The sequence below is a fragment of the Barbus barbus genome (assembly GCF_936440315.1).
Source record: "Barbus barbus genome assembly, chromosome: 40".
In the NCBI taxonomy this organism is placed as follows: Eukaryota; Metazoa; Chordata; class Actinopteri; order Cypriniformes; family Cyprinidae; genus Barbus; species Barbus barbus.
The window spans coordinates 5,785,511-5,813,016 of record NC_136718.1 but is presented as its reverse complement, the minus strand read 5'-3'; the positions used below and the strand labels follow the sequence as shown (position 1 = coordinate 5,813,016).

Sequence of the window (27,506 nt, the reverse complement as noted above, 5' to 3'; positions counted from 1 at the left end):
AAAAAATAATAATAATTTATTTATATATATTTTGTTGTTGTTGTTGTTTGTTTGCTTGTTTTTGTTTTGTTTTTTGAGAGAGAGAAAAAATGCTAAATTACACTTTTAAATTTTATAGGTAGTTTAAATGGTTCATTAGGTACATAAATGTACTATGGTTTAGACATGTTATGAAGCTTGTTTTGTTTCCAGACAGTATATATCAGTATATATATATATATATTGTTATTGAGGCAATTGGAAAATACAAGAAAAAGGTGAAAGGGAAAAAAAAGTAAACACACCCAAATCAAAAATAAACATATGAATAAACAGGAATATCAATTTAAAAAAAAATAGCCTTACAAATTACAATTTTAAAGCTGCAGAAAATTGGGAGAAAATTATATTAAATTCCACTGTAGAAACATGTAACCACCGTTTTGAAATGTAATAATTTTTAACTTTAATAATAATAATAATAATAATAATAATTGAAAAGTAAACCCATGACAAATAAATATTTTGAAGGGAAAAAATGGTTTCATTATATGATTTTTCATATTTACTTTAATTTAGAAATTATTTTAAGAGTGAAAATGTTTCTAAATGTTTATGTGCTTGTGCTCAGTAGTTCTCCATTAAACAAACAAGCATTTAAAAGTTTTCTCTGTTTTGGCTGGGATCGCATGGTCCCATGAAAGAAGTCACTGTGCGGAGCGCAGATGGACCATTGCCCCTCCCGAACCCCCCTCGAGTTACCCCCAGCACATTATTCAGTGGGGCGGGACTGAAGCGATCAGCCGCTGCTGCTGCTACTAGTGCAGATGTTGACAGAGCTCGTGCAGTGCAACAGCATCTCCGCCTTTTACACTATAAGCCGGACTGGTTTTGAAAGAAGAGCCCGTCAAATTATACTTTCACCATGGGGAAAGTTGAAGGCGGTATGAAATGTGTGAAATATCTCCTCTTCGTGTTCAACTTTATATTCTGGGTAAGTAATGCATAGTGTTGTGTTTGCATGCTACGGTGTGTGGTATTTCAGTGTAGGCTATTGTGCAATGTGGAGCCAGTTTTGCGTGCACTTTGCGAGTCATTTATTGGTTGTGTGTGTTGGTGTGTTTACGCACTTTATGCAAGGATTTAAAGCTTGGGAGGCAGGGTGAGATCTCACTGATGTACGACTCAAATCAGATTTTCCACTGGGGGAAGATCCGCCCCTTTTTCCTTCAGCGTGTTTGTTTGGAGGGCAGCAGCCGGACACTGTGTGTTTTTGATTCACCCCACTGACTGAATCTTTTGAATCTGTTCACTGACAGTCAGGACAGGGAGAACCAGGAGAGACTTTAGTGAACTGGGTAAATTCATAAGAATGATTTGTTCATTAAAAGATTCATTCATGAATTAAACTCCTTATATGGGCATTAACTGGTGCAGGGACCACAATGTAATGAAGGGCTGGCTTTTTTTCATTAAGCTGACACTTTTATCTGATTTACCATAAACTTGTGGAACAGCAAGCAATCTATCCTGATCTTTCTCAGAGGAACATCACAGTTCATGCTCAAACTTTCCAGGAGTTTTCGAGAGGGAATTAACTTCTAAATTTATTCATCTTAATCTGAGTGATTGTAATAATTACTCTTAAAATAAAATATTAGAAAAAGAAATAGGATGTTCATAAAAAAGAGGAATCAGTTATGGGAACATTTGAATTCTTTGGTGGTATTTTTCTTCAAGCCTTTCTTGCTATGGTTCCTGAAGTCATGATAAACCTGGACATACCGAGGAACTTTAAAATGGTAATTTTCAGGCAGGAAACATCATTGAACGTAATGGAATCTTAAAAATTCAACAGAGTATTTATATTATAACCATAAATTTATATAAACTCAGCTCTCTATTAAATATATAAATAAATAATAATACATATAAAACCTTTTCCAGGAATCACAAACAACCAACAAAGACCAATTCCTTGGTCAAAAAGGTTTTGAGAGGTCTGTCTTTGGGTGTATCATCCTGACTTGTCATTAAGCTTGGAGTAATGTTTTGGAGCTCTTAATAATAATTGATGTGAATGTGGTTTCTGCATTTAAGCATTGCACAAAAACGCCTAAATTCCTATTAAATAAGTCTGAACTTTATGAAAATTGTCTGTTTCCACAATAACAAAACTCTTGTAAAGATTTATTAGTATTTTATATTACATTACCATGCCTCCCCCCCCACATTTTCAGCCATTTTAGCATCAGGATTTGCCAAAGTTCCAAACTAGTGACATTTTCCTTTAGCTGGATCTTCAGTTTGTCACACACACACACACACACATGTATGCTTAGCTGTCTAAATTAGGACATATAAAACTGTATGTCAAAATATATACTTGAATGCATAGATTACGTTCTACATTCGCCAAAATCTGAAGTGTACAGCGAGAGGAGCATATTTAATTTTAGGCTAACCAAAAAGACATTTAGACAAAAAAATTGCATTGAAAATTGCATTCACTCACTTTACTAATCATGCAACATATAAGCATGCATTAATAGTGCAGTTCGCACAATGCATACCGTATACTTTTCACATAAAAACAGTAAGCAGTTTACTCACTGTAAAAAAAAAAAAAAAAAAAAAAATTCAAAGTGAATAAAACTTTAGATTATTGGAATTCAGTCTAATTCAGTGTTTACACATTTAATTCAATGTGTTTCTTGCCTAATTATTTGTGTAATTTAGCAATTTCTGAAGTAAATCCTACACCATTTTTTTTTTTCAAGTATTCCAAACATTCATTATCTGAGCTTATCCAAACACTTATCCCAAACGTGCATACCTCAGTCAAAGGAAGCTCCTGTGTTTCTCAGTGTAACTTTTTCCACTTCCACACCTGCAATGTGCATCAGTGTTGGAGATGTTTTGAACGAGACTTTGTGAAACAAATGGCCATAACTTCCAATCTCTGTTGCTCTAGTAAGGCTTTGGTGGCACTGCAAGTCACAGGCTTTATGCCATCCAGATGAGCTTCATCTCCTTTCATGTTACATTAAGTATCCTTTCAAAATATCCAGCAGTGGGCTACTCTGAATAGAAACACCAGTGGACAGACAAGGCCTTTGTCTTTTAATGTAAAACAGGGTAATGTGGTTAAATAGAACTGAAGAATAGAAGTATGAGCGTGTCAAGCCTGATGAAGAGGTCAAAAGGGAAATAGGATAGAAAATGGTTAGAGATTGTGAGAGAGAGCTGAAGAGAGACAGTTCCTGACCTAGTTAACCAGTGTGCCATTAGTAAAATGACACAAAACACACAACTTCTTGGGCAAAAACATCTTTAGTGATACAACAGTTATTTGATCAGCATCTGTATTTTATCAAACAGAAGAGCTGAAAATGTTCATGCTGACTTGCTTCTCCTCAAAATGTAGCTGGATTGTTCATACCAATCAATTAAAGGATGAGTTTTATATTAAAAAAAAAAAATGTTTAACCAGAGAAATCTCTGCATGGGAGCTCTGCTCTGTTCAGTTTGACACAAAAACCTAAATAGTCTCAGAACAGTCACAGGACCAGTTTTTTTTTTTTTTTTCCAGTGTAAACCTCTCCCTCATAACCTGGCAGCTCAGCCATGGAAAATGGGCACAGTTAGGACTAGACTGAATAGGACAGAGAGAGGAAATTGTACAGGATAATGATCTCTGACCTGTTTAGAGCCACATTAATCTCGCAGATATTATCTTTCATGCTGTCTGACTGACGGTGTTTAGCATGCAGTGGCTGATTGTGATTATCATCATCATCATCATTCATAAAGGAATGTTTTAATATGGACAACATCTGTGACATGCTGTCAGTTTCAACAGAAAATCCCTCAGCCATGAATGCTTAAATACAACCCAAATTCCGGAAATGTTGGGACGTTTTTTGAAAACTGAAAATGAAAACTAAAAGAATTTCCAATAACATGAGCCAATATTTTATTCACAATAGAACATAAATAACATAACAAATGTGAGAAATTTAGCAATTTTATGCACATTGTGCATTTATGCTCATTTCAAATTTGATGCCTGCTACAGGTCTCAAAATAGTTGGGATGGGGGCCTGTTTACCATGATGTAGCATCTCCTCTTCTTTTTAAAACAGTTTGAAGACGTCTGAGCATCAAGGTTATGAATTTCTGGAGTTTAGGTGTTGGAATTTGGTCCCATTCTTGCCTAATACAGGTTTCCAGCTGCTGAAGAGTTTGTGGTTGTCTTTGATGTATTGTTTGTTTAATGATGCGCCAAATGTTCTCTGATCTGGACTGAAGGCAGCCCAATTCAGCACCCAGACTCTTCTACTACGAAGCCATGCTGTTGTAATAGCTGCAGTATGCGGTTTTACATTGTCCTGCTGAAATACACGTCATCTGGAGGGGAGCATATGTTGTTCTAAAACATTTATATACCTTTCAGCATTCATAGTGCCTTCCAAAACATGCAAGCTGCCCATACCATTTGCACTTATGCACCCCCATACCATCAGAGATGCTGGCTTTTTAACTGAACGCTGATGAAACGCTGGAAGGTCTCCCTCCTTTTTAACCCGGAACGGTGTCCGTGATTTCCAACAAGAATTTCAAATTTGGACTCGTCTGACCATAGAAGACTTTTGCAACTTTTTTGAGACCTGTAAGAGGCATCAAATTTGAAATGAGCTCATTTAGTGGATAAAAGTGTGAAATTTCTCAGTTTAAATATGTGTTATGTTCTCTATGTTCTATTGTGAATAAAATATCGGCTCATGTCATTTGAAAGACTTTTAGTTTTCATTTTATTAAAATTTAAAAAACGTCCCAACATTTCCGGAATTCTGGTTGTACAGCGTTGTTAAATTATAAACTTGTTTTGAACTTTCCATATGTTTAAATGGAAGAAGATTCATACATTCATTCATTCATTCATTCATTCATTATGTGTGTGCTTTACCCTTAAATCCAAACAGATATATGTCTAATCTTGGATAATCTATTCTGCTAAGAGTGAATCATACTCCCATGGTGTGTGTTAAATCATAGAACATCATTTATTATTAATAATGCTGTCAGATTGTGCATCTGTACTGTCAGGGGCACAGCGGACATGCAGGCATAAAAGAGTGAGGTCAGAGTTGCAAAATGTCTTGAAAGACAAATGAAACTATATGACCCCCTTACTGTGGCAGGAATAATGTTACTGAACCTCAGGTAAAAAGGAAACAGAATGAATTGTTTTTGGGTCTACTCCATTATAACTCATTAGCAAAATAATGTTAAAATGCTGCCAGAGTTTGTCTAGATGTTTAAACAAAGCCACTTTTTTACTGGAACTAAACACACACTGCATATCAAAGTTGGGTGGAAAAAAGTATTTTAGCATCAAAGAAATGACAAGTGTTGCTACAGTTGTACAGCACTATGGGCCAATTCTACAGCTTTAGTATGTGCTTTATAAATGAAACTGGACTGGACTCAGGAGTGGTTTATATATCTTAATCACCATTTGTTCTATTGACACAGACTTGATCCAAAGAAGAGAGGCACATTAGCAGAGAAAGAGGCGCATGAGTTATGAGAATGCTCCTGTAATTGATGCTAACAGGACAGGAGTGGCTTTGTGGTAAACACCATTAGGCGTTTAAATGACTTCATGTCTGTAGGGATGTGTGTGTGTGTGTGTGTGTGTGTGTGTGTGTGTGCGTGTGTGCATGTTTATGTGGTTTATGAGGACTCAAATTTGTATAATGACATGGGTATGACAGAGGTATTACAATATGAAGGTGGTTTATGAGGACACTGCCTATGTCCCCGTAATTCAAAAGGCTTACAAAACATACTAAATGGTGCTTTTTTGAAAATCTAAAAATGCACAAAGTTTCCTGTGAGGGCTCAGTTTAGGTGTAGGGCAATAGCACACATTACACATATGGAGCATTACACATATGGAGAATCCCCATAAACCACAAAAACCAACGTGTGTGTGTGTGTGCGTGCGTGTGTGCAGAGAGTGTGTGTTCCGCCACACCCCTGATCATCAGATAATAGAACACACTCCCTTTCCTCCCACACACTCTCAATACTGTAATCATTATAGTATATCAAAACAACAAGGGTACTGTATTCACAGATAATTTGCAGAACTGGAAAATGATAGATTATTATCCTATCCTAGTAAAAAAAAAAAATAATAAAAATAAATAAAACTATGCCATAATTTATTTCAAATACATTTATTTCATGCTAAGTATACTTCAAATCTAACACATTTATTTACTTTGAGACTTACTGATATAAAATTCTAATTAAAATGTATTTGGAATACTACTTGTGCACAATGCACATTTCTTAATATTAAGCCTAAAATGTGTTTTAATGTGTTTTAACTGTTGATGAGGATTGTATGATCTTTGAATAATATCGGTCTTCAAAAGCAAGATATTTAAAGTGTACATGAAGTATACTTGCAATAGTTGCACTTTAACACAATCAAATATACTAAGTTCAGTATATCATTAGTTGGATGTCAGCACTACGTCCGCACAATGAAAGTGCATTTAGCACAAAATTAGCTGTTCTGATTTAGTTGTTACCAGTTTAGTACACTAAAAGTAGGATATTTTTATTAAGCACATAAATATGTAAACACATTTGTAGTATAAAGGCACAAAATAAATGTATTTCAAATACATTTTAGAATATAGATTTCTTTCTTTTTTTTTCTCAAGGGTAGATATTTCTACATGCATTTTTTTTAACCTTAGTGTGAAGAAAATTTTAAGAATCTAAATAACTTTTTTTCACTATAATGAATCTTTTGTGGAATGGAGAGGTTCCATGGATGTTAAAGGTTCTTCAATGAACCATCAGTGCCAGTAACGACCCTTTATTTGGTTCTCGGCTAACACTCTGACCAGTATAGTGTGTGGTTTAGTGCACTACATGAGCGCTGTTAAAATGGAAACTTCCCTGAGCGGACTGGATTCTGTTTTCCACCAGGAGATCTAATCGGCTTTTCCTGGGTTTGGGTTGACCAATTCTTTTTTCTGTTTTTCTTGTTCCATTACGACTCTGTTTGAAACGTACCTCCTTCGGCTTTTCCAGCATTAAATTGTTGTTTTGGTGTTTGCTATAAGTTCTTCATTAGGGAATGTAGACATATAATCTCATGATCTCGAGTTTATATTGTGTTCAGATGGTCACTTGGAACATGAAACATCAAAGCAGAGTCTGCTGGTTTAAAAGTAAAGTCGTGACGTATTGTCAAGTATGGTGACCCATACTCGAAATTGGTGCTCTGCGTTTAACACATCCAAGTGCACACACACAGCAGTGAGTAGTGAACAAATGCACACACGCACACACACACACACACACACACACACACACACACACACACCCGGAGCAGTGGGCAGCCATTTATGCTGCGGCGCCCGGGGAGCAGTTGGGGGTTCGGTGCCTTGCTCAAGGGCACCTCAGTCGTGGTATTGAGGGTGGAGAGAGCGCTGGACATTCACTCCCCCCACCTACAATCCCTGCCGGCCCAAGACTCGAACCCGCAACCTTTCGATTACGAGTCCGACTCTCTAACCATTAGGCCACGACTTCCCACAATCATGGCCAGTTTCTTTTTTGCTACAAATGAAAACTCAATTGCTTTTACATTTAAAAAATTTGAACCACAAAATCCCAATAAACTTGAAAAAGCCAATATGTTTTCCATATACTGTATGTAAAATAACAATAGCAAGCCAAAAGTGCCCCAACAGGGAATTTATAAGAGTGGAAACAGGACTGAAGCTGACTCATATTAGCGTTCTGGCATTTGCTCATTTAAAATGTTTTTTTCCAGTTTTTAATTGTCTTTCTTATCTTTTTATTTGTTATTCTTACTATTTTTGATGCATTGTTATGGTATTTAAATTTAACACAAAATATTTGAGAATTATTTATAATTATTCAGAATTACTTCCCTAGTAAAAAAAGTTATTTTATACTATACTAATATAGTTCAAATCTATTAACATACTTGCACTCGTTTCACTTTAGCACAATCAAATGTACTTCAGTATATCTTTAGTTGGACTTCAGCATTACTTCCACACAATTAAAGTGCATTAAGCACAAAATTGTTCCAGTTTAGCAGACTTATACCAGTTTAGTATGCCAAAAGTACAATTGCAGATTATTATTAAGTACAGTTGTGGTCAGAATTATTGGAACCCTTGGTAAATATGATCAAAGAAGACTGTGAAAATTAACCTTCTTTGTTAATCCTTTTGATCTTTTATTTAAAAAAATCACAAAAAGCTAACCTTTCATTGGATAATAAGAATTTAAAATGGGGGGAAATATCATTATGAAATAAATGTTTTCTCAAACACACGTTGGACACAATTATTGGCACCCTTTTATTCAATACTTTCTGAAACCTCCATTTGTCAGTTTAACAGCTCTAAATGTTCTCCTATAATGCCTGATGAGGTTAGAGAACACCTGACAAGAGATCAGAGAGCATTCCTTCATCCAGAATCACTCCAGATCCTTTAGATTCACAGCTCCATGTTGGTGCTTCTTCTCTTCAGTTCAGCTCACTCATTTTCTACAGGGTTCAGGTCAGAGGACTGGAATGGTCATAGCAAAAGCTTGGTTTTGTGCTCAGTGACCCATTTTTGTGTTGTTTTTGAGGTTTGTGTTTGGATTATTGTACGGTTGGAAGATCCAAACATGGCCCATTATAAGATTTCTAATAGAATCAGTCACTTATTGATTTTTTATCTGTTGGTATTTGATAGAATCCATGATGCCATGTGTCTAAACAAGATGTCCAGGACCTCCAGCAGAAATATAGGCCCACAACATCACAAATACAGCAGTATATTTCATTGTACACATGGGGTACTTTTTATCCCTGTGTTCACCAAACCCATCTTGAGTGTTTGCTGCTAAAAAGCTCATTTTTTGTTTCATCTGACCATAGAAGCCAGTCCCATTTGAAGTTCCAGTCGTGTCTGATAACTGAATATGCTGGAGTTTGTTTTTGGATGAGTTTGGAGAATTTTTCTTGAAATCCTCCCAAACAACATGTGGTGATGTAGGGGCTGTTTGACAATTTTTTTTTAAGGTTTTCTGACCCCGAGACTCAACTATTTTCTGCAATTCTCCAGCTGTGATCCTTGAAGAGTCTTTAGCCACTCAAACGCTCCTTCTCACCGTGCATTAGAACGATATAGACACACGTCCTCTTCCAGGCAGTTTCATTACATTTTCTGTTGATTGGAAATTCTTAATTATTGCCCTGATGGTGGAAATGGGGATTTTCACTGCTCTGGCTCTTTTCTTAAAGCCACTTCACTAATTTGTGAAGCTCAATTATCTTTTGCTGCACATCAGAAATATATTCTTTGTTTTTTCTCATTGTGATGGATGATTAAGGGAATTTGGGCTTTGTTTTCCCTCCTATTTATATTTCTGTGAAACAGGAAGCCATGGCTGGATAATTTCATGTTCATAATCACCCTAGAGTGCTCAAAATTGTGAATATGAGTGGGAGTATACTTCAGAGATATTTTACTCTTAAGAATTTCTAGGGGTGCCAATAATTGTGTCCAACGTGTGTTTGAGAAAAACATTTATTTCATAATGATATTTCCCCCCATTTTAAATTCTTATTATCCAATGAAAGGTTAGCTTTTTGTGATTTTTTTAAATAAAAGATCAAAAGGATTAACAAAGCAGGTTAATTTTCACAGTCTTCTTTGATCATATTTACCAAGGGTTCCAATAATTCTGACCACAACTGTATATTAATATGTAAATGTATTTGTATTATATTTAGCATGAAATAAATGTATTTCAAATACATTTTAGTATATTTAGTTTTCACTCGGGATTCATTTATATATTTTTTTAATAAATTGATATTTTTATCCTGCATTTACATTCTTAAAAATAAAGGTGCTTCAAAAGGTTCTTCACAGCGATGCCATAGAAGAACCATTTTTGGTTGCACAAAGAAGCATTCAGTCAAAGGTTCTTTAAAGAACCATCTCTTTCTTACCTTTTTATAATCTGAAGAACCTTCTTTCGCAACAAAGAACCTTTTGTGAAACTGAAAGGTTCTTCAGATATTAAATGTTCTTTATGGAACCATTTAGACAAAAAGGTTCTTCTATGGCATCCTGAAGCACCTTAAGAGTGTACTTGATCAAAAATACAGTAAAAACAGTAATATTGTGAAATATTATTACAATTTAAAATAGCTGTACCTCAAGAGCTATTGATAGCTTTCAGTCACGTGACCGTCTCGAAGACTTGGAGGGCAAAACATCCATAGAACTGCAGCACAAGCGTGTCAATTTTTCATCTGTTTCCCAGCCGCAATTATTTTGATCACCTCTCAAAAGAATAAAACAAAGGTATAAGATATTTCTGAACAAAATTTGCAATCCATATTAAGCAGCCGCGGCAATATTTCAATCATAAACAGGGCGACAAAACGTTGTAAAACACTTAAAGTGCCTTAATATATTTAAAACAGTAATATTAAAAGATCAAATTCAGTAATCACCACATTAATGATGCATAATTTACACAGACAAACAGATGAGGCCGGAATATGAACGCAGTCTGCTTAGCGGTTCAGTGTTTTCCTTCTAATGTTTTTTTTATGGGAAGCCATTTAATGTGAAACTTTGCACATTGCATTTATATTCTGGCTTCATCTTCTTGCCTGTACAAAATATACATAATAAGGTGTCCACTGAATCTGGCCTTTTAATATCTGCGTTTTACTACATTACTACTTGATGCAATCTGCGTAAAAATAGCTGGCGGTCAGTGGAGCTAAGCTTCGTTTTGCCCTCCAGGTGGGCGTTCCTATAAGGGTGTGACGTCACGTGAAGCAGACGACTCTGCGATGCTCTCGCGGTACTTTAATGTCATACACCGATCGGTCTGTGCAGCGCCGCTTCAAATCCAATGCGCCTATGGCCAATATGGTTCAAAGCACCGAATGGTTCACCCAGTTCGTTCAAAACGTGCATTAAGAAATTAAATGCCGCTGTGTTGCTCGGAGACGAACAGTTCTGCTTTGTCTTTATATTTTCGCTGGAAAAATTTAACAGACTAAATTGTGTCTAAAATAACACAATATTAACTTACTTATTGAACTGTTGTATAAGATCAGTAGCCTATTTCTGCTTGTACGATATTGCTTAACTATGTGATGTAAATATGAGATAAAAACGCGAACAGGGGCATTTTTGCCCCATATCTTTAATTTTAGGGACATTCTACGTTCTCTAGGCTCCATCACGCGGTGAGTTGTTGCCCTGCATCATATTTGTCATCAATCGACTGCAGCCTATGAAATGCCAGGTCTGGAGCGGCGCAAGTGCGTTAAATGCGTTAATAATTTGAACACGTTATTTTTCACCGTAATTAATTAATCTAATTAACGCGTTAAATCTCCAGCCCTAATATAGGCTATGTATTTCTCCAATTTGGAGCAGGTATATATTTCTTTATATATATATATATATATACAGTATATATATATGTACAGTGTTGGGGAAAGTTACTTTTAAAAGTAATGCATTACAATATTGCGTTACTCCCCAAAAAAGTAAATTTACGTCTGTAAAGTAGAACGCAGAAGAAGAAGGTTCACTCTTCAGCAATAAAAAAACAATGAAGCACAATTGTTAGTTTATCTAAAGTCATTTTTGCCTATTAATATGGTTGAACTGGATCATCAAAGGTCAGCAGCAAAGACATTGGTTAATAAAATGAGATACATTTGTGTTGTTTAACATTTAATTACTGCTGGTTTGCATCATATTCTGAGTTTGCATTTTAATTTATTTTGAAGAATACTAAATCTGTTTTTTTGCGAGTGGGATGAATTAATGCACATTCACATTTAGTATAGGACTACAGTAACAGCATGTTCACACAGCGCACTGTCAGGCAATAAATCGGAAAAAAGTTTTTTGAAAAAGTAACTCAGATATTTTCTTGTAAATTAAAAAGTAATGCATTACTTTAGTTACTTGAAAAAAGTAATATTAGTACGTAACTCGCATTACTTGTAATGCGTTACCCCCAACACTGTATATATATATATATATATATATATATATATATATATATAAAATGTATTTAAATTTTTTTCAATCGCACGCCTAGACACACTCCTCATTGTCCTGTATAGTGCAGTGTGTAACAAACAGACAGTTGGTCTTTTGTCCCAGAGATAACCCCTGATGCTGGAGGGGGTCTCTGGAGAGGGAGGGAGGGAGGGAGGGAGGGATGGTGTTACACTGCCGAGTGTTTGAGGGGTTTGCTGTCCCGTGGGGGGTTGTGTTATATATGACAGCTGTAGCAGACAGGAGAGGCTGAGGAAAGCGCCGCTCGTCTTGCATCATCCTCATGGATTTATTTTTAAACGTATGTAATATGATTTTTCATGGCCTTAGATGATCTTTGCCCTTCAGACCTGAGAAATCTGTTTTATTTTTTCAAAAATTCTTTTTTATTTGATTGATTTATTTATTTTTCAAATTCTATTTTTTATTTTTTTTCTAGACTTTGTTCAAATTGTATTCAAATGTAATAATTTCAAATCATGAAACTTACAATATTAAACTACAATTTATGAAACGTTTAACAAAATTACATTTAAAGGCCCTATGAAATGTTAAATTTTTTCTCAAAATCAGTTTTATTTTTACCAAATTCTGACTCCTATTATATTAATTTTTGCAATCCCATTTTAATGGTTTCATTAAATATTAATAATCAAAAGCTCTCTAAATAATTAATTTTATCATATATATATATATATATATGATAAAATTAATTATTTAGAGAGCTTTTGATTATTAATATTTATATATATATATATATATATATATATATATATATATATATATATATATATATATATATATATATATATATATATATATATATATATATAAATATTAATAATATATATATATATAATTTTTTTTTTTTTTTTTTTTTTTTTTTTCCAGAGGTACTGTGTTGTGTATTTACATTTTTCTGCTAAATATTTTTTTTCTGGTATTCCTTTAATAATAATTTTATTAGTAGTAGTAGTAGTATCATACTATCATAGGGCCCTAGACATTGCACCCAGTGGTGACAGGAGTCCGAGAGTAAAACTGAGAAGGGAATTTTAAATTGAATCAAACTATAGGAACAAATCAAATGAATGGGCTTTTGGATGAGCGTTAACAGATGAGTGTCTGCTTTCCTTGTCAGAAGTAATTAGAGTTCGTTTAATGGTGATGGTGGCTGAATTCTACGGTCTGCTTTTCCTTTCATGGTTTGGCCTTCAGCTTCCATTTCTCAGATTTAAGAGCGAAAGGATCCTGCCAGAGTGGAAAATATCTGTGCCACCTCTCCATAACTGCAGGAAAAATGAAGACAAAGAGTACAGAGTTTTTCAGGCCATAGATAAAGCTCTGACAGTGTTTTCTTATTCATTTTTGTCAAATGAATTCATCTTGAGGAATTGAACTTGAGCTGATGTCATTGAGCTCATATCGACATGTGGTTTAGTGATTTTATCTGATGATGATTCTTCAAAAATGCCCTCTTTTGTGTTCTTTGGATCTGAAATGTCATCCTCTAAAGATCTTTCGCTGTTGTTTTTGCAGTTGATAGGTTCGCTGGTTCTGGCTGTGGGCCTCTGGCTCAGACTTGATCCAAATACTGTGTCTCTTCTAGAAAAAGGCGGACCTGATACCTTCTTTATCGGTAAGTAATTCATTGATAATATTTCACAATATTGCTCCAAGGCCTTAGTCTGATGATACACGGGGCAACTTTCCGAGGAAATTGCCGGGCAATTAGTTTTGAGCAGTGTTACTTGGGCACTTTTCCATTGAGAATGGGTAACAAATTTCTAAAAAACATCTGGATACTTAGATCGGTCGTGTGCCCTGTGTCTCTCCTGGTTGCCCACTGACGGCAACATTAACTAAAGTTGCCCGGCAATATTGCTCAAAAAGTTGCCCCTTGTATCATCAGCCTTACAGACAGTGTGTCTAAGTTTGGCAGTGTTACAGAGGGCAGCTCTCTAAAAATACTGATTTACTTTTGTCTCTTGGCTTATTTATGTGCAGTGGGGCCAAAGAAGCATCTGAGACTACACTGACATTATGTGATTGAAAACCTAAAACAGGAAGATTTAAAAAAATAAGCAGTTTTAGAGTTTAGAAATAAAATAAGTTTTAGAGTTAACATAAACATAATGACACAAAATGAATAAATGTGTCATATGTAAATATGAATAAAAAATAATTAGTAAATATAAAAGAACATTAATTATATTGTTTAACATATTTAAATAATTCTAATTAGTAAATCTAAAATCATTTTAATTATAGTATAGCCTATATAATATGTCATATATATATATATATATATATATATATATATATATATAATTTATTTTATGATTAAAACAAATATTTAGTGGTTTCCCGCTGTAGCCAGACAGACATGAAAAACATGGAATATTGAAGATTATAGAGATTTTCTCTATTATTATTATATTTTTATTATTTGTATTATTATATTTTTCTCTATTATTACTATATATTACTATACATATTTCTATTATGTAAATTATTTATTATTATTATTAGCTTTTCACTCAAATTGTTATGCTGATAATACATTTTTAATAAAAAGGTTACAAAAATATTTTTTAAAATGAATGAAATTATAGTACTTTAATAATACTTATAATTAATATAAAACCATATATTATGTTTAATACATGTAAATCGGTTTTAAAATTATATATATAAAATTATATAAAAATTAATAGGATATTTTTATAGATTCTGCAGTTCTGCAAAATATATATATATTTTTTTTTTTAAAGAATACACGCATTTAAGTTACTGCTTTCAGAGTTTTGGACCCCACTGTAGCCCTTAAAACAGAAATAAAGCAGCGTCTAACAGACCTATAGTGTTTATTGGTACTGGATGGAAACATCTGAGGCCTCTCAGGGTGGCAAAGTTTCCACGGCCTTCTGCCCAGCCCTTGTGAGACACACTGAGTTCTTGTGCATTTCAGAGGTTGGTGTTTCTGAAAACAGGAAGTGACATTTCAAGTTGTGCATACATGGAGGAAACCACAAGACTTCAGGTTTGCTGTCGCAACAGTTCAACCTGGGAGGAGAGAGAGAGAGATCCAGAAGGTCATGCAGTGCTATATCTGGATGCAGAGGAGAACAGAACTTCATGATGTCAGGAAATATTCTTATCCTCAGACAGCCTCTTCAAGCTTGGTTTAGGCGCTGACATCACCCTCATCTGTGGGGTTTAGCACTTAAAGCAGCGAAGAGAAGCCAGTGTGAGTGAGCATGACTCAAAGCCTCAGCAAGATCCCAGTGATAAAGTCTCATAGTCGTTTCTCATCAGCCCAGATGAAGACTTGTCATCTTCCTCATTTCAGCCTGCATTTCGACTTTTAAATAATTAAAATATATTTTTTAATAATTCTATTATGTAACTTATTTATTATTATTATTATTATTACTAACTTTTTACTCAAATTGTTATGATGATTATATATTTTTTAATTTAAAAAAAGTGACGTTTGAAAATATTACAAAATCATAGTGGAGCTGTATAAATTGAAATAAAATAGGTTTTCATAAATAATGAAATTTTCATAAATCTTTACATTTTATAACATTAAAGGCATAGTTCACCCAAAAATTATAAAATTTTTTGGGGGGGGTTATTTACTCATACTTAGGTCATCCGAGATGTAGGTAACTTGTTTCTTGAGTAGACTTATTTTATTTCATTTCATTTTCTAAATATTAGTGCTTTTTAAAAAAGTTGTGTTATATGCAATTACCCTTGTCAACATAATGTAATATTGGAATTATTATTATTAATGTCAGAATAATTTTAAATGGCTGTGAATGAAGAAATATGTTTTTTGTTTGTTTGTTTTTTGCTACAGGAATAATTTAGTTATAGTATCTAGCAGGGGTTAACTTACTCTCAGCCTCTTAGTAAATTTAACTACTTTAAAAGCATTATTTTTGTTTTTAGATTGCAATGATACAATGCTAGAATGTAATGTGATTTTAACCCTTTTTTGCACATAGCATAAGCCTACATACATTCACATTAATTGTTTAATCCACATACAAAATACCGAGATATCAGCCAAAAAATACTGAGATATGATTTTTTGCTCATATCGCCCAGCCGTATAACCAGCTAAACTTTAATCGTTTGGAATAAACCATCTGACAGTACTGACATTAATCAGTTCAGGCTTCGTAGTCCTCTCCATCTACACACACGTTTTACATGACTTTTACTGTAGATTACAGTCCGCAATGACAAAAGTTTGTCTTCTCCACAGCTACTGTGGCAACGGTGTAAATATAATCAGCGTGTGACAAGAATGTTTTTACTCAAGAGGGAAGATAAAGGTTGCGTTCACGCTCTCTGTCACACTTTGTTTTCGTTCATCTCAAATGTACTCTCTTTGTTTCCCAAATGCTTGAGGTAATGTTGAGAGTCTTTTGAGCATGAGTAAGACTTAGTGCAGTCGTGGCTGCCCACTGCTCCAGGTGAATGTTGGGTTAAATGCAGAGCACAAATTCCGAGTATGTGTCACACATACTTGGCCACACACCACACACACTGCACAGAGGAAGTATATGGGATTTTTTCTTTTTCAAACTGTTTGCTATTTTAGTGGTGTTTGCAAAGACAAGTATCACCATTGCTCATACTGAGAGCTAGCATTTTGAACAAAGTCCTAAACCTAAGCATTATTAGTATTAAATAGCCCCTTTAATGGGTTATGAAAGGTTCATATTTTGGTTTTGGGAGTCCCCAACAACAGGTTGACATGCATGCAAGGTAAAAAAAAACACTTTAATTTTCTTATAATATGCATTTCTTTCTACCTTGCTCAACGACTCCCAAATGATTCGCTCAACGATTCATTTTTCCAAACCCCTCCTTTGCATGACAGCTAATCTGCAGGGATTGGTCGATTTCATTTAAAGCAGTGTTTGTGAGCTTTTACCGCTCCAAAAGCGGCACCTAGTGGCAAAGAATGAATTAGCATTTTCATTCAGACCAACACGAAAATCAAGTTTTCCTAGGTTTGCGCGCGCAACATGAAACGGCTTGGGATTCGTTTTAAAAATGACTCATTTCAATGATTCAGAGTCGACTCTTTCTTCTGAGAGACAATAACTTTATATAAGGTGCACTTTCAGATTTAAAACTTTGCAGGAAGTTTTCTTTCACTTAAAGCTGTGTGCATGAAAGGTCATTTTCAAAAATCCATAATAGGGGCACTTTAAAGATATGACTGACACCTCAAATCATGTGACGTGTTTATGAGGGTCTCTCATGTTTAATTGAACAGCAGGGACTTTCCTCTGTTTGTGTCTAGTGATGGGGATTTTTAGTGACTCTTTTTTACAGCTTATATTGTTACACCAGTGAGTGCCGAAAGTGAATTAGTCACTTAACCAATTTGGTAAAATGCACTGATTAATTCAGGGACTAAACAAGTTGTTTTTTGTTGAATGACTCATTGAATTATTCACTCAACCAATTTGTTCAAAATGCGTTCAATCACTGAACAGCATACCACTACATTATGTATAAGGCTAATTCTGTTTTGATTTTATTTCAGTCCATTTCCATTGATGGATAAAGCTAGCAAAACTGTCTAAAATTTAAGATACTCAGTGTTAATTTATTAATAAACTGTTGTATATAAACAATATCACACTGAAGCAGCACAATTCAACATTGATAATAATCAGAAATGTTTCTTGATCAGCATATCAGCATATTGAAAATTCAGCTTTGCATCACAGTAATAAATTACATTTTAAAATATATTTACATAGAAAACAGTTATTTTAAATTGCAATAATATTTCGCAAAATTACAGTTTTTACTGTATTTTTAATCAAATAAATGTAACCTTGAGGTAAAAAAATGCACCTTTTTGTAGCTTTTAATACCCTGGCCTGAATGATGAATATGATATACTACAGGGTGACATTGCAAGCAGCGTAGTAATTACTCATCATCTACCTTTTTATCCTATTTAATGATATAGCAAGATAAAGGGTCACAATATCCCCTACAGTCTTTCTCTTAGGAGAGCTTCGATCTCTTTTCCAGACTTCCCACCTGTCTCAGGTCTCCTGTGGCATAATTATACCGACTCAGGATGAACTCCCCATGCTGAACTAAAGACCTCATGTCTCTAGATTACATTTTGAGGCTGGAGTCTGAGGAAGCTGATCCTAGATAAGTGGACTCTCCATGCCCTGATGTTGACTGAACCTGTCAGGCATTAGACTTGCGGCTTTGCTCTGTTGCGGAGGCAGATGGGAATTCATGCACCCCACGCTCTCTTTCTATTTTGCTCTAATGAGGACAATAAGTTGATGGAAGAGGCTGGAGTGAAAGCCAGTGAGATCATCTGTACACGGTCACGCTGTGCTCAAACACATGCTGTCATCTCCCAAAGAGACTCAACGCTTGTGCTTCCCCTTGCTGGTGTCTCGGTTACATTACACCCTGCTGAAACCACAGCAATGTAGTGTCAAAAAGAGACTAATGCCAGGAGAAAATTATTCTTAAATGTTCCAGTTCACATCAATGGCAGTTGCTTGGCTGGAGCAGGACCGACCGGAAGTACATGATTTTAAAATCTGCAGGATCGTCAGCATTATTGCTGATATTTATGCATTTAAAAGCCAAAACTAATTATAAGTGATTATTATTATTATTTATTTATTTTTTACTGTTGTTATGTTACATTTTTAGCTTATGTTTTTACTGTATATTATATGCAACTATCAGTACTATTTTATAATATACAGTATGAGTGTTTTTCACTGGATTTTGAGAAATTAAGAGCTTGTCCCCCTTGTGACCAAATTAAACAGAATAAAAATAAATCATTAAATAAAATGTTTAAAAAATGCATTGACTTGTATCTAAAAGGGGACTCAAACCACTTTTTAGTATCTCATTACATTCCCACTTGTGTTTTTAGGAAGCCAAACTATTTTAATAATATTATTATTATTATTGTTATAAGAAATACATATATTAATATTGTAACACAACTTTAGCTTTAACTTAACTATTAATGTTAATAGCAATTAATATAGTTATTTTACTATAGTGTAAAGTAGAATTGTACTACAGTTGTAAAATAACAATAAATTAACTTTTAATAATTTTTTGTGGAAAATTGCAGACCTTTACGTTTCTGTGACAGCAGGCTTTCAAATGTTTTCATTAAAAATTCAGCCAATTGCTGTAATCATCTTTGCACACAAAAAAAAAAAAGTCAACAGATTTCCTCACAACTGGAATTTTAAAATTGACACGTCCCTCACCCCGTTTTGAATGTATTAAATATTTGAAGTGTTTTGAAATAAGTCATGTTTTGGCTGCCAGTAGCAATAAGCCATACTGCATGCTTTGCAATATTTAATTTAGCAAAATTCCTCATATTTTCCCAGCAGTTAAAGCATTAAATGTCTCTGTGTGTTCTGGTGTCCTGCGCAGGGGTCTATATCCTCATCGCGGCCGGGGGTCTGGTGATGCTGGTGGGCTTCTTCAGCTGCTGTGGTGCCGTGAGGGAGTCTCAGTGCCTTCTGGGATTGGTGAGTGTGATATACTTCTCATTTTGAGTTAACAAAACAATATTATTTACTGACAGTAAACTTGAAGATGTTGCTGTTTTATTTAAAACGTTCTGATTTGAGAATAGAAAAAAAGAAGAAACTCCTGGAATATTTCTTTAAATAAATACTCTGTTTGAAATCTAAAGTAGATGTAACCCAGGTACTGTGTCTCTCTTTCATGGCAGTTTTTCGCCTGTCTTCTGGTCATCTTTGGAGCAGAAGTTGCTGCAGGAGTGTTTGGGTTCCTCAACAAAGACGAGGTGCTAAACTGCAAAAGATCCCAGTCATGTTGATTCAGAGTTCATTTGAAATAATCATTTTTTTATTCATTTGTTATGTTAGATCATTAAGGAAATAAAACAATTCTATGACGAATCAGCAGGAGACAATGGCAATAATGCAACCGTCCAGTCCTACCATGTCACTGTGAGTTTACACTATTACCTCATTTTTTTGGCATCTCACTGTTGATTTAAACAGGAACAGTAAATATAAAGTGGAAAATATTAACAAAATCAATTGGCCTATAGAGATTACTAATATTTTATGAATACAATGCTTATTTAGAAACATCATATGCTTATTTAGTGTCTTCTAGAGTATTATTTTAGTTTTATTTAAAATGTCTTATAATATTTATTAACAGTTTGAATGTTAATTTGAGTTTTAATAATTTTGTTATATGATTTTGTCATTTTTAAACATTTCTATTTTTTTTTTGCATTTCAGTTTTAATTTGAAACTTTTAAACTTAATTCAATTCATTTTCAAGCCAATATTTCTCATTTTTGTTTCTCAGCTTTACAGTATATGAATTACCAAAAACTACACAGTTTCAGTTATCAGTAACAACACTGATATAAATATAATATAAATTAGATATTTGTCTGACCTTGTTATGAAAGATTTACATTTGTAATGCTTCCCATTTGCAGCTGAACTGCTGTGGCTCAACCAGTGTGTGTCCAGACACCGTAACAAACCAGGTGAGAATGACTGAAGCACAGATGACGACCATTATTCATGCAATTAGTAGAACACTAGTATGTTTGGCACTTGTAAAACTGTATAACACTTCAGTTAGTGTGACATCTGTTCAACATGCATTGAACTTGAGTTGTTTAGGAACTTGTGGTACTGAGATGCATATTATCAATTAGTCAATAATCAATCTGTTTGACTCTATGCAGACATGTCATGTGGCCATTGAAGAGTTTTTCAACTGGAAGCTCTTCATCGTGGGTTATGTCGGGATTGGAATCGCAGGATTCATGGTAAATGCCGTTATGTCATTTATGTCAACTGTAGTCAATTTAGTGAGTTTTAATCCTGATCCTGTATAACTTTCAAACTTCATCATTTGAATACTTTTAAATGCTTTTAACTTTAAAGCAAGGCTTTTTGAAGCCAACATCCTGACCATTTTCCTTGTTTTGGATTATGTTTTTATCGTATATACGTTGTTTTTTTTATCGTATATCTATATATTTAATATAGTCAGAATATATTAATATACACTACCATTTAAATGGTTGGGGTTTGTAAGATTTTTGGAGTGCTTTTGGAATAACTCTCTTATCTTATGCTTATCAAGGCTGCATTTATTTAATCAAAAATACAGTAAAAACAGTAATATTGTGAAATATCATTACAATTTTAAATATTATCTTTATCTTTTAATATATTATTATGATCAAATAATGAAATAATATATATTCCTGAAAGTTAAAGATGTATTTTCAGCATCATTGCGCCAGTCTTCAGTGTCATATGATTCTTCAGAAATCATTGATGATTTGCTACTCAAGAAACATTTATGATTATTATGATACAATGATGAAAACAGTTGTGCTGCCCCATATTTTTGTAAGAAAAATCATGAAACTTTTTTTTTCTGCATTCTCTGATGAATACAAGGTTTAAAAGAACAGCATTTATTTAAAAATAGAAATTGTTTGTTACATTATAAATGTCTTTACTATCATTTTTGTTAATGCATCCTTGCTGGAAAAAAGCATTAATTTCTTTTAAAAATGAATCTTACTGACCCCAAATGGTGGTGTATATTTTAATAATAATACAACCCGAATTCCGGAAATGTTGGGACGTTTTTAAATTTGAATAAAATGAAAACTAAAAGTCTTTCAAATCACATGAGCCAATATTTTATTCACAATAGAACATAGATAACATAACAAATGTTTAAACTGAGAAATTTTACAATTTTATGCACAAAATGAGCTCATTTAAAATTTGATGCCTGCTACAGGTCTCAAAATAGTTGGAACGGGGTCATGTTTACCATGGTGTAGCATCATCTCCTCTTCTTTTTAAAACAGTTTGAAGACGTCTGGGCATCAAGGTTATGAATTTCTGGAGTTTTGGTGATGGAATTTGGTCCGATTCTTGCCTGATATAGGTTTCCAGCTGCTGAAGAGTTTGTGGTCGTCTTTGACGTATTTTTCGTTTAATGATGCACCAAATGTTCTCTATAGGTGAAAGATCTGGACTGCAGGCAGGCTAATTCAGCACCCGGACTCTTCTACTATGAAGCCATGCTGTTGTAATAGCTGCAGTATGTAGTTTTGCATTGTCGTGCTGAAATACACGTCATCTGGAGGGGAGCATATGTTGCTCTAAAACCTTTATATACCTTTCAGCATTCATAGTGCCTTCCAAAACATGCAAGCTGCCCATACCGTATGCGCTTATGCACCCCCATACCATCAGAGATGCTGGCTTTTGAACACTGATAACACGCTGGAAGGTCTCCCTCCTCTTTAGCCCAGAGGACACGATGTCCGTGATTCCCAACAAGAATGTCAAATTTGGACTCGTCTGACCATAGAACACTTTTCCACTTTGAAACAGTCCATTTTAAATGAGTCTAGGCCCACAGGACACGATGGCGCTTCTGGACCATGTTCACATATGGCTTCCTGTTTGCATGATAGAGCTGTCATCTGCAGATGGCATGGCAGATTGTGTTTACCCACAGTGGTTTCTGGAAGTATTCCTGGGCCCATTTAGTAATGTCAATGACAGAATCATGCCGATGAGTGATGCAGTGTCGTCTGAGGGCCCAAAGACCACAGGCATTCAACAAAGGTCTTCGGCCTTGTCCTTTACGCACAGAGATTTCTCCAGTTTCTCTGAATCTTTTGATGATGTTATGCACTGTAGATGATGAGATTTGCAAAGCCTTTGTAATTTGACATTGAGGAACGTTGTTTGTAAAGTATTCCACAATCTTTTTACGCACTCTTTCAAAGATTGGAGAGCCTCTGCCCAGCTTTACTTCTGAGAGACTCTGCCTCTCTAAGACATCCCTTTTATAGCTAATTATGCTACAGACCTCATGTCAATTAACTTAATTGGTTGCTAGATGTTCTCCCAGCTGAATCTTTTCCAAATTTCTTGCTTTTTCGGCCCTTTGTTGCCCCCGTGCCAACTTTTTTAAGACCTGTAGCAGGCATCAAATTTGAAATGAGCTCATTTATTGGATAAAAGTGTAAAATTTCTCCATTTAAACATTTGTTATGTTATATATGTACTATTGTGAATAAAATATTGGCTCATGTGATTTGAAAGTCTTTTAGTTTTCATTTTATTCAAATAAAAATAAAAAATATCCCAACATTTCCGGAATTCGGGTTGTAATAATATTAACTGTGGAATTTAACCCACAATTATTTATCATGGAATAAATAATTGTGGATTAAAAAGGAAGCAAACAGGGTCAATTTTAATTTCATGAGTAACATCTACTCTTTTTACAGATTATTGGCATGATCTTCAGTATGGTCTTATGCTGTGCGATCCGAAACAGCAGGGAGGTGATTTAACACAGTCTTCCTCAACTGGACATGACCTTTCACCTTTGACACGTAACCTTTGCATATACAACAATAACATTCCAACCAAGCTCAAGGTGTTCTTCTGCCACTCAGGAGCCAAAAACAAACTCCACTTTCATAATCCTGTACACCTCAACCAACCAATGGTTAGTCCAGCCTAGTTGTTTAAACTCTATCCAATTGCTGGATTGTCTATATTTAATGCCTGCTGGTTGGGTGCAGAGCTGGATCTGCCAAATCTGACAAACACAAATTGTTAAATTTGCTTTAATATAATTTAGATTTTGACTGCTCTTTCTGCGAGAGTTTGCAGATTTATGTATTGATGCTATTCCAGGCTGTTGCTGCGTGGCTTCACATGTGAGATAAAAATATTGTGTAAGGTGATGCCAGGGCTTCTGTGGCAAACCCACGGCAGCTGAGAAGGGTGAGAAGAAGACCCACAGATGCCTTTCCCTTTACGTTTGTACACAAACAAAGTAGTTTTCTACGTCATCGATATATTCCAAACGCAAACAAATGCTTACCAAAGGATCAGAACGACATGCACAAAAAACTCACATGTTGGTGATCTTCAGAAGAGTCCTTGTATCCATATCATCCGGTAAATATTTCTTTAATAGAAATTAAAGTTCTATAATCATTTACTCACCCTCATGCTGTTCCAAACCTGTATGTATGGAAGCCTGTTTCTGTCACTGAATAAAATAATTTAAAAGATAATTGTGACTTTTTATCTCAGAATTGCCTGATACAAACTCGCAATTCTGACTTTTTTTTCTCTGAAGTCAGAATTGTGTGATATAAACTCGCAATTGTGAGTTAAGGCAGAATTCTGAGAACATATCAGTCTTTTTTTCTTCTCAGAGCTGGACTTTATAACTCGCAATTGCGAGTTTAGTTCTCACAATTCTGAGAATAAATAGTCAGAATTGCGAGTTTATATCTAGACAGAATTGTGAGATGTAAACTCGCAATTGCAAAAAAAAAAAAAAAGTCAGAATTGTGAGAGAAAAAGTCGCAATTACCTTTTTTATTCAGTGGCAGAAACAGGCTTCCATATGTATGAGTTACTTTGAACACAAATTATATTTTGAAGAATGTTGGTAACCAAACAGTTAACGGTAGCCATTGGCTTCCACAGTATGAAGAAAAATACTATGGAAGTCAATGGCTACCGTGAGCTATAAGGTTACCAACATTCTTCAAAATATCTTCGTTATTTGTTGAACAGTTGAAAGGAACTCATACAGGTTTAGAACAACTCGAGGGTGATTTTTACCTGAACTGTACCTTTAAGTCTTGCTTCCGCTCTGAATTTTTCTATGTCCTTACCACTTCAGGAAAGGCACACTAACACATATTCCCAGCTCTGCTTTTCTTGCGTTTGAACTCACGCTAACACCAATGATCGGGTTTCTGTTATGCAATAGCCAGGCTCATCTGAAGCCCCCACTGATAACGGTACAGCCCGGTATTCTCTGGCATGATGGAGCCAAATCTTCTCATTCTCAAGCTGGATCTTATGGTGTAGAGTTTCCTGGTTATTTTACACATGTAGCTAAGTAAAGACTCTGAAGATCCACTGACACTGTCTTGTGCCTTCTACCGTCTATAATTGGTTGCATCCAACCATCAGCGCTGTGAATACGAAACGGATCAGACATGAACAACGTCTGAATCATTTGCTTGATTTATTTAACAATTGAGGATGGTTCAAGCAGTGTCTTTAAGTGGAGTCATTAGAAGAAGAGTTGGTTGCACTTTAAGGTGTACTTGTTACAGTGTAATTATACATTTAAGTACTGAGTAATACTAATTAACTACATGTACTTACTATATGGTTAGGATTAGGGTTTGGCTTTGGGTTACTTATAATAGTAAGTACATGTAATGTCTAAAAAGGACACCTTAAAATAAAGTATTACTCAAGAGTTATTATTTTTATTATTTCAACATGCATTTATATAAATTGCATGAATAAGTTATAAATGCATTGGTTGACTTTGAAATAATTGGGAGACTGTCCATGTGAATTCCTTTGTACACACATCAACTTATTTAGTGAGTTTCTTTTTTTACTTAGTAGTTTTTTGTGATTTTATTGGATAAGATGGTGAAGTTGAGACAGGAAGTAATGCGAGAGGGAAACAGGAAAGGAACTCAGGTCACTCAAAGCACATCTGTGCCATGTGCCGTGTTTTGAGGTTTAAATTGGATTTTCAATGAGGTCTCGCACTATTGAACCCCACATTTTTAACCTAAAATTCTGGTATTGGGCAAAAAATAATTCACCTGTTCTTCAACTTCAAATGATCAAATCCGCAGGATTCTGAAATGAACACTGAAGTATCTATAATCTGTAAAGAATTAAATTTTCCACATGAACTGAATTGAAACTGGCTTAGTCCAGATGTACTTACAGTCTCAACACACAGTGACATTAGCGATATTTCGGCAAAATTTCACCAGCAAAAATGGTCTATTGTCAATAGTGTAGTAATGCATCAAGTGCAGCTCACACAGAAGTCACTTTCAAACTAAAGCTTTATGTTGGTCAAAGTGGAAAATTTACATGACCAACTTGATCGTAAGGGAAATCTACATGGGGAACTAATTCGCCTTCACCCAAACATGCAGATTCCCATTGAAAGGACTGGATTTCGCCTGTAAAATTTCGCCGAGCAATTAGTAAATGTGAGTGTATCTTCAGTCTTAAATTCTGTGTACATATCTGTGAGAATTTCATAAGTTGTCATTGTAGTTGTAGCGATCATAGGCATCTGTATTGTGCAGTTAATGTGTATAGAAGCAGTTTTGGCCAGTGTACAGCAACTGTTGTTTCATATTATGCATTTTAAGGTGCCTTTTTTATTTGTCCGAAAAGACAACATAGTATTTGGTTGAACTTTTTTTTTTTTTTTTTTAATGAAAGGATTTGAAAAAGGACAAAATCTCTTTTTTTGTTGTTGTTTATAATGGGGCAGCCGTTGGTTGGTCAGATATATTTCTGCTGGTGCATCACTGCTGAAGTTCCTCAAGTTGAAGTGGCATTAGAGTAGCGATTAGAATACGTCGTAGTCGATGCTAACAGAGTGTAACACATGAAACAAGTGTTCCGTTCACATTCAATGTTGATGTAGAGCTGTCCTCATACCCAAAAGCAACCCTGTTCAGACTAAAATAACTAGATGGAGCATGTAGTGTGGCTTTCGAGTAGAGGCTCTGTTTGTAAACTATTTTTAGTGTGTTATTTCTACACTTTGTGTAAACAATGTCAAGATTTTCTTTTGTACTGTAAACATAACACTGCAGTCTTTGGATGTTAGTGTTCATAATTTGTGTTTAATTTATTTTCTGGAGAACAAGTTCAAAACAGCATTCAAGTTTCTCAGGAACACTGTAGCACGAGAACAAATAAACTTGTTTGAAGTTTCTGATTCTTGTGTTTTTGCCGATTTCTCGTGTTCATGTTACCGACTGGTTGTCTGTTAAATTAAAAATGTTATGGGTGCCCAGGCTTTTCCGAGCAGACTGACTAGGATTTACCACAGGACCATAGTTGGCCCTCTCATCACATGACATCAATACTGCTTAACTTTTTAACTGATTGCAATGGAAGCCTCTGGAAGTGAAATGTTAGTAGCACAATCAAAACCATGTTGTATCACATGACATGGGCTTGAGTCTTATATCGATAGTGTGCGTGTGTGTGTGTGTGTGTGTAAATACCCACACAGTGTGAATTTGGCACCAGCTTGGCAGTAGGTAAAGCTTGGCATTTTCAAATCATTTAATTTAATACATACATTACAGTAATGCTGGCCACATCACTGCTTTATAGCAGGACTTAATTTGGTCTTGTGTTTCTGGCATGAAATGCACGTCAGCTGCAAGTGCATGCT

The 27,506-nt window shown here is 34.8% G+C and overlaps 2 protein-coding genes across 2 annotated transcripts in view; one reads left to right on the top strand and one right to left on the bottom strand.

The window, feature by feature from the left end:
- LOC306859737 (uncharacterized protein) overlaps positions 1 to 27,506 on the bottom strand; it is a 708,874-nt gene that overhangs the window by 403,196 nt on the left and 278,172 nt on the right. The window lies entirely within an intron of this gene.
- Positions 800 to 27,039, top strand: LOC306859456 (CD81 antigen-like). The gene is made up of 8 exons (XM_079400480.1): positions 800 to 973; positions 13,683 to 13,782; positions 19,626 to 19,723; positions 19,930 to 20,004; positions 20,087 to 20,170; positions 20,680 to 20,730; positions 20,935 to 21,018; positions 23,524 to 27,039. Exons 1-8 carry the CDS (start codon positions 905 to 907, stop codon positions 23,587 to 23,589), a joined length of 627 nt encoding a protein of 208 aa, XP_079256606.1. The 5' UTR covers positions 800 to 904; the 3' UTR covers positions 23,590 to 27,039.

What these genes read in the sequence shown, in the direction of transcription:
- LOC306859456 (XM_079400480.1), top strand. Translation starts at nt 905, where the DNA reads ATGGGGAAAGTTGAAGGCGGTATGAAATGTGTGAAATATCTCCTCTTC. An exon ending in ACCTGATACCTTCTTTATCG is followed by an intron (nt 13,783 to 19,625) that starts GTAAGTAATTCA and finishes TGTCCTGCGCAG; the next exon opens with GGGTCTATATCCTCATCGCG. An exon ending in TCCAGTCCTACCATGTCACT is followed by an intron (nt 20,171 to 20,679) that starts GTGAGTTTACAC and finishes TCCCATTTGCAG; the next exon opens with CTGAACTGCTGTGGCTCAAC.